Genomic DNA, 13498 nt, shown 5'->3' with positions numbered 1-13498 from the left:
GGTTAGGGGTCGATCCGGGTCCAGGTGCAGATGGTGGGTTAGGGGTCGATCCGGGTCCAGGTGCAGATGGTGGGTTAGGGGTCGATCCAGGTCCAGGTGCAGATGGTGGGTTAGGGGTCGATCCAGGTCCAGGTGCAGATGGTGGGTTAGGGGTCGATCCAGGTCCAGGTGCAGATGGTGGGTTAGGGGTCGATCCAGGTCCAGGTGCAGATGGTGGGTTAGGGGTCGATCCAGGTCCAGGTGCAGATGGTGGGTTAGGGGTCGATCCGGGTCCAGGTGCAGATGGTGGGTTAGGGGTCGATCCGGGTCCAGGTGCAGATGGTGGGTTAGGGGTCGATCCGGGTCCAGGTGCAGATGGTGGGTTAGGGGTCGATCCAGGTCCAGGTGCAGATGGTGGGTTAGGGGTCGATCCGGGTCCAGGTACAGATGGTGGGTTAGGGGTCGATCCGGGTCCAGGTACAGATGGTGGGTTAGGGGTCGATCCGGGTCCAGGTGCAGATGGTGGGTTAGGGGTCGATCCGGGTCCAGGTGCAGATGGTGGGTTAGGGGTCGATCCGGGTCCAGGTGCAGATGGTGGGTTAGGGGTCGATCCGGGTCCAGGTGCAGATGGTGGGTTAGGGGTCGGTCCAGGTGCAGATGGTGGGTTAGGGGTCGATCCAGGTCCAGGTGCAGATGGTGGGTTAGGGGTCGATCCAGGTCCAGGTGCAGATGGTGGGTTAGGGGTCGATCCAGGTCCAGGTGCAGATGGTGGGTTAGGGGTCGATCCGGGTCCAGGTGCAGATGGTGGGTTAGGGGTCGATCCAGGTCCAGGTGCAGATGGTGGGTTAGGGGTCGATCCAGGTCCAGGTGCAGATGGTGGGTTAGGGGTCGATCCAGGTCCAGGTACAGATGGTGGGTTAGGGGTCGATCCGGGTCCAGGTGCAGATGGTGGGTTAGGGGTCGATCCGGGTCCAGGTGCAGATGGTGGGTTAGGGGTCGATCCGGGTCCAGGTGCAGATGGTGGGTTAGGGGTCGATCCAGGTCCAGGTGCAGATGGTGGGTTAGGGGTCGATCCGGGTCCAGGTGCAGATGGTGGGTTAGGGGTCGATCCGGGTCCAGGTGCAGATGGTGGGTTAGGGGTCGATCCGGGTCCAGGTGCAGATGGTGGGTTAGGGGTCGATCCAGGTCCAGGTGCAGATGGTGGGTTAGGGGTCGATCCAGGTCCAGGTGCAGATGGTGGGTTAGGGGTCGATCCGGGTCCAGGTGCAGATGGTGGGTTAGGGGTCGATCCAGGTCCAGGTGCAGATGGTGGGTTAGGGGTCGATCCGGGTCCAGGTGCAGATGGTGGGTTAGGGGTCGGTCCAGGTCCAGGTGCAGATGGTGGGTTAGGGGTCGATCCAGGTCCAGGTGCAGATGGTGGGTTAGGGGTCGATCCAGGTCCAGGTGCAGATGGTGGGTTAGGGGTCGATCCGGGTCCAGGTGCAGATGGTGGGTTAGGGGTCGATCCAGGTCCAGGTGCAGATGGTGGGTTAGGGGTCGATCCAGGTCCAGGTGCAGATGGTGGGTTAGGGGTCGATCCGGGTCCAGGTGCAGATGGTGGGTTAGGGGTCGATCCGGGTCCAGGTGCAGATGGTGGGTTAGGGGTCGATCCAGGTCCAGGTGCAGATGGTGGGTTAGGGGTCGATCCGGGTCCAGGTGCAGATGGTGGGTTAGGGGTCGATCCGGGTCCAGGTGCAGATGGTGGGTTAGGGGTCGATCCAGGTGCAGATGGTGGGTTAGGGGTCGATCCAGGTCCAGGTGCAGATGGTGGGTTAGGGGTCGATCCGGGTCCAGGTGCAGATGGTGGGTTAGGGGTCGATCCAGGTCCAGGTGCAGATGGTGGGTTAGGGGTCGATCCGGGTCCAGGTGCAGATGGTGGGTTAGGGGTCGATCCAGGTCCAGGTGCAGATGGTGGGTTAGGGGTCGATCCAGGTCCAGGTGCAGATGGTGGGTTAGGGGTCGATCCAGGTCCAGGTGCAGATGGTGGGTTAGGGGTCGATCCAGGTCCAGGTGCAGATGGTGGGTTAGGGGTCGATCCGGGTCCAGGTGCAGATGGTGGGTTAGGGGTCGATCCGGGTCCAGGTGCAGATGGTGGGTTAGGGGTCGGTCCAGGTGCAGATGGTGGGTTAGGGGTCGATCCGGGTCCAGGTGCAGATGGTGGGTTAGGGGTCGATCCGGGTCCAGGTGCAGATGGTGGGTTAGGGGTCGATCCGGGTCCAGGTGCAGATGGTGGGTTAGGGGTCGATCCGGGTCCAGGTGCAGATGGTGGGTTAGGGGTCGATCCAGGTCCAGGTACAGATGGTGGGTTAGGGGTCGATCCGGGTCCAGGTGCAGATGGTGGGTTAGGGGTCGATCCAGGTCCAGGTGCAGATGGTGGGTTAGGGGTCGATCCGGGTCCAGGTACAGATGGTGGGTTAGGGGTCGATCCGGGTCCAGGTACAGATGGTGGGTTAGGGGTCGATCCGGGTCCAGGTGCAGATGGTGGGTTAGGGGTCGATCCAGGTCCAGGTGCAGATGGTGGGTTAGGGGTCGATCCGGGTCCAGGTACAGATGGTGGGTTAGGGGTCGATCCGGGTCCAGGTGCAGATGGTGGGTTAGGGGTCGATCCGGGTCCAGGTGCAGATGGTGGGTTAGGGGTCGATCCGGGTCCAGGTGCAGATGGTGGGTTAGGGGTCGATCCGGGTCCAGGTGCAGATGGTGGGTTAGGGGTCGATCCGGGTCCAGGTGCAGATGGTGGGTTAGGGGTCGATCCAGGTCCAGGTGCAGATGGTGGGTTAGGGGTCGATCCGGGTCCAGGTACAGATGGTGGGTTAGGGGTCGATCCGGGTCCAGGTGCAGATGGTGGGTTAGGGGTCGATCCAGGTCCAGGTGCAGATGGTGGGTTAGGGGTCGATCCGGGTCCAGGTGCAGATGGTGGGTTAGGGGTCGGTCCAGGTACAGATGGTGGGTTAGGGGTCGATCCGGGTCCAGGTGCAGATGGTGGGTTAGGGGTCGATCCGGGTCCAGGTACAGATGGTGGGTTAGGGGTCGATCCGGGTCCAGGTGCAGATGGTGGGTTAGGGGTCGATCCGGGTCCAGGTGCAGATGGTGGGTTAGGGGTCGATCCGGGTCCAGGTGCAGATGGTGGGTTAGGGGTCGATCCGGGTCCAGGTGCAGATGGTGGGTTAGGGGTCGATCCGGGTCCAGGTGCAGATGGTGGGTTAGGGGTCGATCCAGGTCCAGGTACAGATGGTGGGTTAGGGGTCGATCCAGGTCCAGGTGCAGATGGTGGGTTAGGGGTCGATCCGGGTCCAGGTGCAGATGGTGGGTTAGGGGTCGATCCGGGTCCAGGTGCAGATGGTGGGTTAGGGGTCGATCCGGGTCCAGGTGCAGATGGTGGGTTAGGGGTCGATCCGGGTCCAGGTACAGATGGTGGGTTAGGGGTCGATCCAGGTCCAGGTGCAGATGGTGGGTTAGGGGTCGATCCGGGTCCAGGTGCAGATGGTGGGTTAGGGGTCGATCCAGGTCCAGGTGCAGATGGTGGGTTAGGGGTCGATCCAGGTCCAGGTGCAGATGGTGGGTTAGGGGTCGATCCAGGTCCAGGTACAGATGGTGGGTTAGGGGTCGATCCGGGTCCAGGTACAGATGGTGGGTTAGGGGTCGATCCAGGTCCAGGTGCAGATGGTGGGTTAGGGGTCGATCCGGGTCCAGGTACAGATGGTGGGTTAGGGGTCGATCCGGGTCCAGGTGCAGATGGTGGGTTAGGGGTCGATCCGGGTCCAGGTACAGATGGTGGGTTAGGGGTCGATCCGGGTCCAGGTGCAGATGGTGGGTTAGGGGTCGATCCGGGTCCAGGTGCAGATGGTGGGTTAGGGGTCGATCCAGGTCCAGGTAGTTGGTTCTGGTTTTCTCAGATCCACTTAGCAGACTCATTAAAGCCGCTGACTTCAGAGTAGACCTTCGTGGATTGACGCCATGTTGTGTTGCAGAATGATCTCTAAGATCAGCATGGAGATCAGCCGGAAGGAGGAGAAAAGAAGCTTGTTTGGGAAAAAGTAAGTTTATATTGTGTGGATACAACGCCATCCTTCCTCTTTATGAATCCCAGCTGCAGCTCAGCGTTTATTTACAAGGTTCCCGTCACGTTCTGTCCTCTCCACTTCCACATTCAACCTTACGACCCAAGAAAAACCTTCAGACAGGACTAATGTTACGATGGCAAGCCATTTCACAGAGCCAGAAGTCCATGTGGATGAGGTGTTTGATAGCCGGTGACCTGACAAATACAAGGAAATGTGTACCAGCAAATGGTGGTACACATTTGGTCCAGACCACCAAGCAAATGTTGGTCTGGAGGAGGTGGATGCTAACAGATAATGTTCTGCAAGATCAGACTAAGTGACGTGAGGAATTTGGGTGACGATGTAAATGTTGGTCTTATTGCTGGATCATGCTGTGTGACATCATTGCAGAACCATGTGATCATCATGTTTATGTTCATTTGCACAACAAACAGCTGATTGGGAAGATAACCACCAGCTCAGATAAACAACTCCTTAGAGGGGTGTCCAAAGTCGGTCCTCAAGGACAGGTTTTCTAGGGACAGAGGTGGGGCAGATGTGGGACGGATGTGGGGACAAATGTGCAGACAGATCTGGTAGAGAGTTTAAAAGTCAACCTGGTGAAACATCTTCACTGTAATAAATCTCGTCACACCTGAACTCTAAACTCTGTTTCCTCCACAGATCCTCAGCTCCTAAATACCAGGAACCAGGTGAGTCCTGCTGTTACATGGACACCGTGTCCCCTGATGTCCACCTTTGTCTCCCACTTGCTTCTTGGACGTGTGTCGAACTCAATGCTCTTTATATATTTGAACATGAAGTCTTTTGTGCAGCTAGAGTTTTTTTTTCTGTCCTGCAGAGACGACAGCTGACGACCAGGGATGGGATGAAGATGAGTTTGTGAGTGTGGAATCATTCTGTCTCCTTTACCTGCTGTACAGCATGGAATTAATCATTGCTAATCATTGCTAACGAGACATCTGCTAGCCTCCTGCTAACCTACAGCTAACCTACGGCTAGCCTGCTGCTAACCTACAGCTAACATACGGCTAGCCTGCTACTAACCTACAGCTAACCTGCTGCTTACCTACAGCTAACCTACGGTTGTGACCTACAGCTAACCTACAGCTAACCTGTTGCTAACCTACAGCTAACCTGCTGCTCACCTACAGCTAACCTACTGCTAGCCTGATACTAACATACAGCTAACTTACGGCTAGCCAGCTGCTAACCTACAGCTAACCTGCTGCTATCCTTTGGTTAGCCTGCTGCGAACCTACAGCTAACCTACGGCTAGCCTGCTGCTCACCTACAGCTAACCTGCTGCTCACCTACAGCTAACCTACGGCTAGCCTGCTGCTCACCTACAGCTAACCTACGGCTAGCCTGCTGCTAACCTACAGCTTAATCTACGGCCAGCCTGCTGCTAACCTACAGCTAACATACGGCTAGCCTGCTGCTAACCTTCTCTAGCCTGCTGCTCACCTACAGCTAACCTACGGCTATCCTGCTGCTAACCTACGGCTAGCCTGCTGCTAACCTACAGCTAACCTTCTCTAGCCTGCTGCTCACCTACAGCTAACCTACGGCTAGCCTGCTGCTAACCTACAGCTAACCTGCTGCTATCCTGCGGTTAGTCTGCTGCTAACCAACGGCTAACCTGCTGCTTACCTACGGTTGTGACCTACAGCTAACCTACAGCTAACCTGCTGCTAACCTACAGCTAACCTGCTGCTCACCTACAGCTAACCTACTGCTAGCCTGATGCTAACATACAGCTAACTTACGGCTAGCCTGATGCTAACCTAAAGCTAACCTGCTGCTATCCTTTGGTTAGCCTGCTGCGAACCTACAGCTAACCTACGGCTAGCCTGCTGCTCACCTACAGCTAACCTGCTGCTCACCTACAGCTAACCTGCTGCTCACCTACAGCTAACCTACGGCTAGCCTGCTGCTAACCTACAGCTAACCTACGGCTAGCCTGCTGCTAACCTACAGCTAACCTGCTGCTATCCTGTGGTTAGACTGCTGCTGACCAAGGCTTATCTACTGCTACGGTGCTGCTAGCTTGCTGCTAACCAAGGCTAACCTGCTGCTAATACGATTACTTCTAACAAAACTGCTGTAAATCAGTTCATGAGGTTTGCATTGGGCCATCTGTCTGGCAGGACGACGAAGGAGACTACGAGAGTCCGTACAGTGACGAAGGCAGCGGAGGGGACTATGAGTCCCCGTCTGAGGACCTGGACATGGCAAACGACTACGAACCCCCCCCCTCGGAGCCCCCAGAGGATCACAAGCTGTGCCCGACTATGCCCCTTGGTGATGGGGATTACATCGGTACCCGGTTCTTTAGGTTTACGGTGATCTGCTGAGCCTTGTCCACAAATGCTGCCAATGAGGCTGGAAGAGGCGAAGCGGTCTGCAAACCAGGACTCCCATCATGGGAGGAGATTCTGGTTCATAAATACACGATTGTGAAAGTCTGATATTTACGTGTTAATGCCGCATCAGCAACTGTCCAGTGATGTAATCAGTTGGATCACATGACTCACCTGACACTGTGTGTTTCCAGACAAGAGAGATAACATGCGTGGAGGTCCGCCCCCTGCCGTGTGCCCCCGCCCCCCCGTGTCGTCAGGTCGGATGGTGAGTATTCGCCTGGAGCTCACGTCACATGGAATCCGAAGGAAACCTCACCTGCAGGTGCGGTTCGGGGTCCTTCCAGGTGTTTCCACCTGGTGTCCCTTTTCTGTCCTGATTTTCTCTCGTCTTTCCACTCCAACCGACTTTTCAGTTCAGCAAGAGTGGAATTTAGAAAGAATTCTTTAAATGTACAAAATGAACGCCGCCGTCACGCTGACCGGCCCCGCCGCAGTGAGACAGTCTGGTCAAGCTCCGGATCTGTCTCTCTGTTGTCCTGTTGGGTCCTGGTGGGTCCTGGTGGGTCCTGTTGGGTCCTGTTGGGTCCTGTTGGGTCCCGTTTGGTCCCGGTGGGTCCTGGTGGGTCTTTGTGTATTTTTGATCCAAGTGTTACGGTTTAAGGAGCCAGAACCCAAAACTCAGCCACCAAAGGAGGTTAAACAGATTTACTGAAATAAAGATGGCATTGAAGGTGGTCTCGCCTGGTCTGGTCATCAGGAAGTCTGGAACACAGGAGGTGAGGTGATCATGGAGAGACCAAAAAGATGGATGTTTACCAGGAGATGTGGGGGGGGGCGAGGGGGGACAGGCAAAACAATCCATGATCCAGAATCTCAAGGTCCAAAACCAGTCCAGCAAGCAAGAGGCAAGTTCAGGACCAGGTTTTCTCTCAGTCAGGCTGGACGGAAAGACGATGAGCAGATCTAGGGCAGGTGTTTAGGTGGAGGCCAGAACAGGTGAGGAGAATCCTCCGCCAGGTAGAGGAAGGATGCGGCTCGCTCAGAAACCATGACAACATGCAGCAGAACCTTCACTGATTCCTGTTTGTGTGCTCTGTAGCCCGGAGACTCGCCCTCCAGAAGAGACCCTTCTCCCCACTGCACTGGTCGACCACCAGGAAAGTGTGAGTAGACCGCAGTCGCCATGGCAACCTAAATCCAGAACATCCGTCCGCCGAGCGTCCCAGGACGTTCCCTGCTCACAGGACTGTTGTGTTTGTGTTCAGTTCCTCCTGAACCGCCGCGGATCTTCCGTGAGAACAAACCTGGCAGAGACTCGGGATCCAACCTGTCCCCCATCAGAGGTAACCCTGAACCGTGTACCTGGACTCCAACGTTGGGCTAAACAGACATTAATGACAGATTGTGTTTTTTTAAGGACGCAACACGCTGAACGCGGTGAGTTTCCCTTCAACAGAACCATCTTAGAAAGAGTTGCAGTAGTGAGACATCACACTGAAAGCAGAGCCGTGAGGACGTCCTGTTTAAACACCTGTCCTGTTTCCTGTCCATGTGGTCGTCCAGCCGGGAGCCCAGCCGGCCTGGAGGTGTGTGACCGCCGTCCTCTTCACATCCCCATCCTTCACAGCCGGACTCTAACCTCTCTCTGTTTTCAGATCTCCTCCTGACATCTCAAATCCTCCTGGCTGGTCCAAACCTCCAGTTCCTCCTCCTGGAGCCTCCGTCAGCAGGAGTAACTCCTCCACCCGGCCCTCCGCCGCCAGGTGCGCCTCTTTCCCGCCGTCCTGTACCTTCTGCTTCCTGTTTCACTCTTTCATCACAGTAATGAGACCGTTTTCCTTCACAGGCTGGACGGACGGAAAGAGGTACAGTTCTCCTCACTTCTACCGTCTTCTCCTTCCATAAAGACCCGAACGGTGTCGAATCAGACATACTGTAAAACTGTCGCTTAACGCCGACCAGGCGATGCGTTCAGGCGCCTCTAACAATCTCAGTAAAACTGTCGCTTAACGCCGACCAGGCGATGCGTTCAGGCGCCTCTAACAATCTCAGTAAAACTGTCGCTTAACGCCGACCAGGCGATGCGTTCAGGCGCCTCTAACAATCTCAGTAAAACTGTCGCTTAACGCCGACCAGGCGATGCGTTCAGGCGCCTCTAACAATCTCAGTAAAACTGTCGCTTAACGCCGACCAGGCGATGCGTTCAGGCGCCTCTAACAATCTCAGTAAAACTGTCGCTTAACGCCGACCAGGCGATGCGTTCAGGCGCCTCTAACAATCTCAGTAAAACTGTCGCTTAACGCCGACCAGGCGATGCGTTCAGGCGCCTCTAACAGTCTCAGTAAAACTGTCGCTTAACGCCGACCAGGCGATGCGTTCAGGCGCCTCTAACAATCTCAGTAAAACTGTCGCTTAACGCCGACCAGGCGATGCGTTCAGGCGCCTCTAACAATCTCTGTAAAACTGTCGCTTAACGCCGACCAGGCGATGCGTTCAGGCGCCTCTAACAATCTCAGTAAAACTGTCGTTTAACGCCGACCAGGCGATGCGTTCAGGCGCCTCTAACAATCTCAGTAAAACTGTCGCTTAACGCCGACCAGGCGATGCGTTCAGGCGCCTCTAACAATCTCTGTAAAACTGTCGCTTAACGCCGACCAGGCGATGCGTTCAGGCGCCTCTAACAATCTCAGTAAAACTGTCGTTTAACGCCGACCAGGCGATGCGTTCAGGCGCCTCTAACAATCTCAGTAAAACTGTCGCTCAACGCCGACCAGGCGATGCGTTCAGGCGCCTCTAACAATCTCTGTAAAACTGTCGCTTAACGCCGACCAGGCGATGCGTTCAGGCGCCTCTAACAATCTCAGTAAAACTGTCGCTTGACGCCAACCAGGCGATGCGTTCAGGCGCCTCTAACAATCTCTGTAAAACTGTCGCTTAACGCCGACCAGGCGATGCGTTCAGGCGCCTCTAACAGTCTCAGTAAAACTGTCGCTTGACGCCGACCAGGCGATGCGTTCAGGCGCCTCTAACAATCTCAGTAAAACTGTCGCTTAACGCCGACCAGGCGATGCGTTCAGGCGCCTTTAACAATCTCTGTAAAACTGTCGCTTAACGCCGACCAGGCGATGCGTTCAGGCGCCTCTAACAGTTTCAGTAAAACTGTCGCTTAACGCCGACCAGGCGATGCGTTCAGGCGCCTCTAACAATCTCAGTAAAACTGTCGCTTAACGCCGACCAGGCGATGCGTTCAGGCGCCTCTAACAATCTCAGTAAAACTGTCGCTTAACGCCGACCAGGCGATGCGTTCAGGCGCCTCTAACAATCTCAGTAAAACTGTCGCTTAACGCCGACCAGGCGATGCGTTCAGGCGCCTCTAACAATCTCAGTAAAACTGTCGCTTAACGCCGACCAGGCGATGCGTTCAGGTGCCTCTAACAATCTCAGTAAAACTGTCGCTCAACGCCGACCAGGCGATGCGTTCAGGCGCCTCTAACAATCTCAGTAAAACTGTCGCTTAACGCCGACCAGGCGATGCGTTCAGGCGCCTCTAACAGTCTCAGTAAAACTGTCGCTTAACGCCGACCAGGCGATGCGTTCAGGTGCCTCTAACAATCTCAGTAAAACTGTCGCTTAACGCCGACCAGGCGATGCGTTCAGGTGCCTCTAACAATCTCAGTAAAACTGTCGCTTAACGCCGACCAGGCGATGCGTTCAGGCGCCTCTAACAATCTCAGTAAAACTGTCGCTTAACCCCGACCAGGCGATGCGTTCAGGCGCCTCTAACAATCTCTGTAAAACTGTCGCTTAACGCCGACCAGGCGATGCGTTCAGGCGCCTCTAACAGTCTCAGTAAAACTGTCGCTGAACGCCGACCAGGCGATGCGTTCAGGCGCCTCTAACAATCTCAGTAAAACTGTCGCTTAACGCCGACCAGGCGATGCGTTCAGGCGCCTCTAACAATCTCAGTAAAACTGTCGCTTAACGCCGACCAGGCGATGCGTTCAGGCGCCTCTAACAATCTCAGTAAAACTGTCGCTTAACGCCGACCAGGCGATGCGTTCAGGCGCCTCTAACAATCTCAGTAAAACTGTCGCTTAACGCCGACCAGGCGATGCGTTCAGGCGCCTCTAACAATCTCAGTAAAACTGTCGCTTAACGCCGACCAGGCGATGCGTTCAGGCGCCTCTAACAATCTCAGTAAAACTGTCGCTTAACGCCGACCAGGCGATGCGTTCAGGCGCCTCTAACAATCTCTGTAAAACTGTCGCTTAACGCCGACCAGGCGATGCGTTCAGGCGCCTCTAACAATCTCAGTAAAACTGTCGCTTAACGCCGACCAGGCGATGCGTTCAGGCGCCTCTAACAATCTCAGTAAAACTGTCGCTTAACGCCGACCAGGCGATGCGTTCAGGCGCCTCTAACAATCTCAGTAAAACTGTCGCTTAACGCCGACCAGGCGATGCGTTCAGGCGCCTCTAACAGTCTCAGTAAAACTGTCGCTTAACGCCGACCAAGCGATGCGTTCAGGCGCTTCAGTAAAAATGGAAACTTGTGTCGATAAATGAAACAATTTGATTTGTTGTTCTACTTCTGTCGTTTCAGCCGGCGACCAATGAGGGTGGGTTTTATTATCCGCTTCCAAGTCCAGCTCCAGCACCCAGTGGACCCACATCAGGACCACTGGGTTCATCCTCAGACCCCACATCCACACTGGTCATACTGGTCTTACTGGTGCCAATCAGTCTGAACTGGGAAATGTGGTCTTACTGGTCTGAATCAGTCTGAACTGGGAAATGTGGTCTTACTGGTCTGAATCAGTCTGAACTGGGAAATGTGGTCTTACTGGTCTGAATCAGTCTGAACTGGGAAATGTGGTCTTACTGGTCTGAACTGGGAGCGGTGGTCTTACTGGTCTGAATCAGTCTGAACTGGGAGCGGTGGTCTTACTGGTCTGAATCACTGAACTGGGAGCGGTGGTCTTACTGGTCTGAATCAGTCTGAACTGGGAGCGGTGGTCTTACTGGTCTGAATCACTCTGAACTGGGAGCGGTGGTCTTACTGGTCTGACTGGTCTGAACTGGGAGCGGTGGTCTTACTGGTCTGAATCACTGAACTGGGAGCGGTGGTCTTACTGGTCTGAATCACTCTGAACTGGGAGCGGTGGTCTTACTGGTCTGAATCACTGAACTGGGAGCGGTGGTCTTACTGGTCTGAATCACTGAACTGGGAGCGGTGGTCTTACTGGTCTGAACTGGGAGTGGTGGTCTGACTGGTCCGAACTGGGAGCGGTGGTCTTGCTGGTCTGACTGGTCTGAACTGGGAGCGGTGGTCTTACTGGTCTGAATCAGTCTGAGCTGGGAAATGTGGTCAGGTATCTTCCCGCGCTACGTGACGTGCTGACGTTGCGGTAACGTATTGCGTCATTTCCTGTTTCCCTAGCATCACTGCGGATTGCTACGAGCCGTTGGCTCCTTTAACTTCTTTCTAACTTCTATCTGTTGTTAACCAACCACTCACTTTAGCTCACAAAATCTTCCCAAACCACTGTTCTATATATTGCATTTATTTTTGGGATCTTTGGCTTTCTGTTTACTGACTTAAACAGCTCAAGCACTCGGTTTTAGCATGGCTGCTAGCTCTCTTCCCACACCCCGGTCCCCTGCCTTTTCTTGCTCGGTGTGTCTGATGTTTAGCTACTCCTCCGCCACCTTTAGTGATAACGGTAGGTGTATTAAGTGTAGCAGCTTGGCAGCCTTGGAGGCGAGGCTCTGTGAGTTAGAAGCCCAGCTCCGCACGCAGTTAGGGAAGCAGTTAGTCAGCAAGCCCCCATTAGCCAGTGCGGAGCTACCAGCCAGGGCAGCTAGCCCACCTAGCGGTCCCTCAGCAGTTCCCGGCAGCCGGGAGCCGAGGCGGGCTGGACGATGGTCAGGCGGAAGCGTAGCCCCAAACCAAAACCCACTGGCCACCACCGACCTGTTCACGTTTCTAACAGATTTTCCCCGCTCGGCGACACACCCGCTGAGGCAGAAACCCTGATTATAGGTAGTTCCATAGTCAGAAACGTGGCTCTAGAGACACCGGGGACCATAGTCAAATGCATTCCTGGGGCCAGAGCGGGCGACGTCGAATCGTATCTGAAACTGCTGGCTAAGGCTAAACGTAAATACTGTAAGATTGTAATTCACGTCGGCGGTAACGACACCCGGTTACGCCAATCGGAGGTCACTAAAATTAATGTTGCTTCGGTGTGTAACTTTGCCAAGAGCATGTCGGACTCCGTAGTTTTCTCTGGTCCCTTGCCAAATTTAATCAGCGATGACATGTTTAGCCGCATGTCATCCTTCAACCGCTGGTTGTCTAGGTGGTGTCCCGATAACAACGTGGGTTTTATAGATAATTGGAGCGCTTTTTGGGGAAAGCCTGGTCTTATTAGGAGAGATGGCATCCATCCCACGTTGGATGGAGCCGCTCTCTTATCTAGCAATATGGACTCTTTTATTAGTCAGCTAAATTGACAACTCAGGGTTGGGACCAGGAGGCAGAATTGTAGTCCTACACACTTTTCTGCAGCTTCCCACCTGCCGCCGCCCACCCAAAACCCCATTCCGACCTTATACAACTCCCCAGCAGTAAGAATTAAACAACACAAAAACACTTCTGGGGTTAATCGTGAAAACCTCATAAAAATAAAAACAATGGATCTAATAAAATCTGAAAATAAGACAATAAAGTGTGGCCTACTGAATATCAGATCCCTCCCAAATAAGTCTTTATTAGTCAATGACTTGATAGGTGATCACCACATTGATTTATTCTGTCTTACGGAAACCTGGTTACAGCAAGAGGATTATGTTAGTATTAATGAAGCTACGCCAGCTAACTATTTAAACTTTCACATTCCTAGAACTACAGGCAGAGGAGGAGGTGTTGCAGCTATTTTTCAGTCAGAATTATTAATTAATCCTAAGCACAAAACTAACTATAAATCCTTTGAATTCCTGACATTAAATTTATCTCATCCAAAATGGAATTGAGAGAAACCGCTCCTTTTAG

At 54.3% G+C, this 13498-nt stretch overlaps 1 protein-coding gene across 1 annotated transcript in view; it reads left to right on the top strand.

Annotated features, from left to right (window-relative positions):
* The window catches only part of lcp2a (lymphocyte cytosolic protein 2a), a gene marked incomplete at its 3' end in the record, with an annotated part of 45428 nt that overhangs the window by 24840 nt on the left and 7090 nt on the right, over positions 1-13498 (top strand). Inside the window, exons 4-15 of the mRNA XM_079247221.1 lie at positions 3987-4052; positions 4743-4771; positions 4921-4961; positions 6230-6401; positions 6637-6710; positions 7545-7608; positions 7711-7788; positions 7863-7882; positions 8009-8031; positions 8101-8208; positions 8292-8310; positions 11048-11063. Of these exons, the coding sequence (XP_079103347.1) occupies positions 3987-4052; positions 4743-4771; positions 4921-4961; positions 6230-6401; positions 6637-6710; positions 7545-7608; positions 7711-7788; positions 7863-7882; positions 8009-8031; positions 8101-8208; positions 8292-8310; positions 11048-11063 (710 nt within the window). The remainder of the gene's footprint in view (positions 1-3986; positions 4053-4742; positions 4772-4920; positions 4962-6229; positions 6402-6636; positions 6711-7544; positions 7609-7710; positions 7789-7862; positions 7883-8008; positions 8032-8100; positions 8209-8291; positions 8311-11047; positions 11064-13498) is intronic.

The sequence above is a fragment of the Telmatherina bonti genome (assembly GCF_933228915.1).
Source record: "Telmatherina bonti genome assembly, chromosome: 10".
Lineage (NCBI taxonomy): Eukaryota > Metazoa > Chordata > Actinopteri > Atheriniformes > Telmatherinidae > Telmatherina > Telmatherina bonti.
This window is presented reverse-complemented; position numbering and strand designations above follow the sequence as displayed.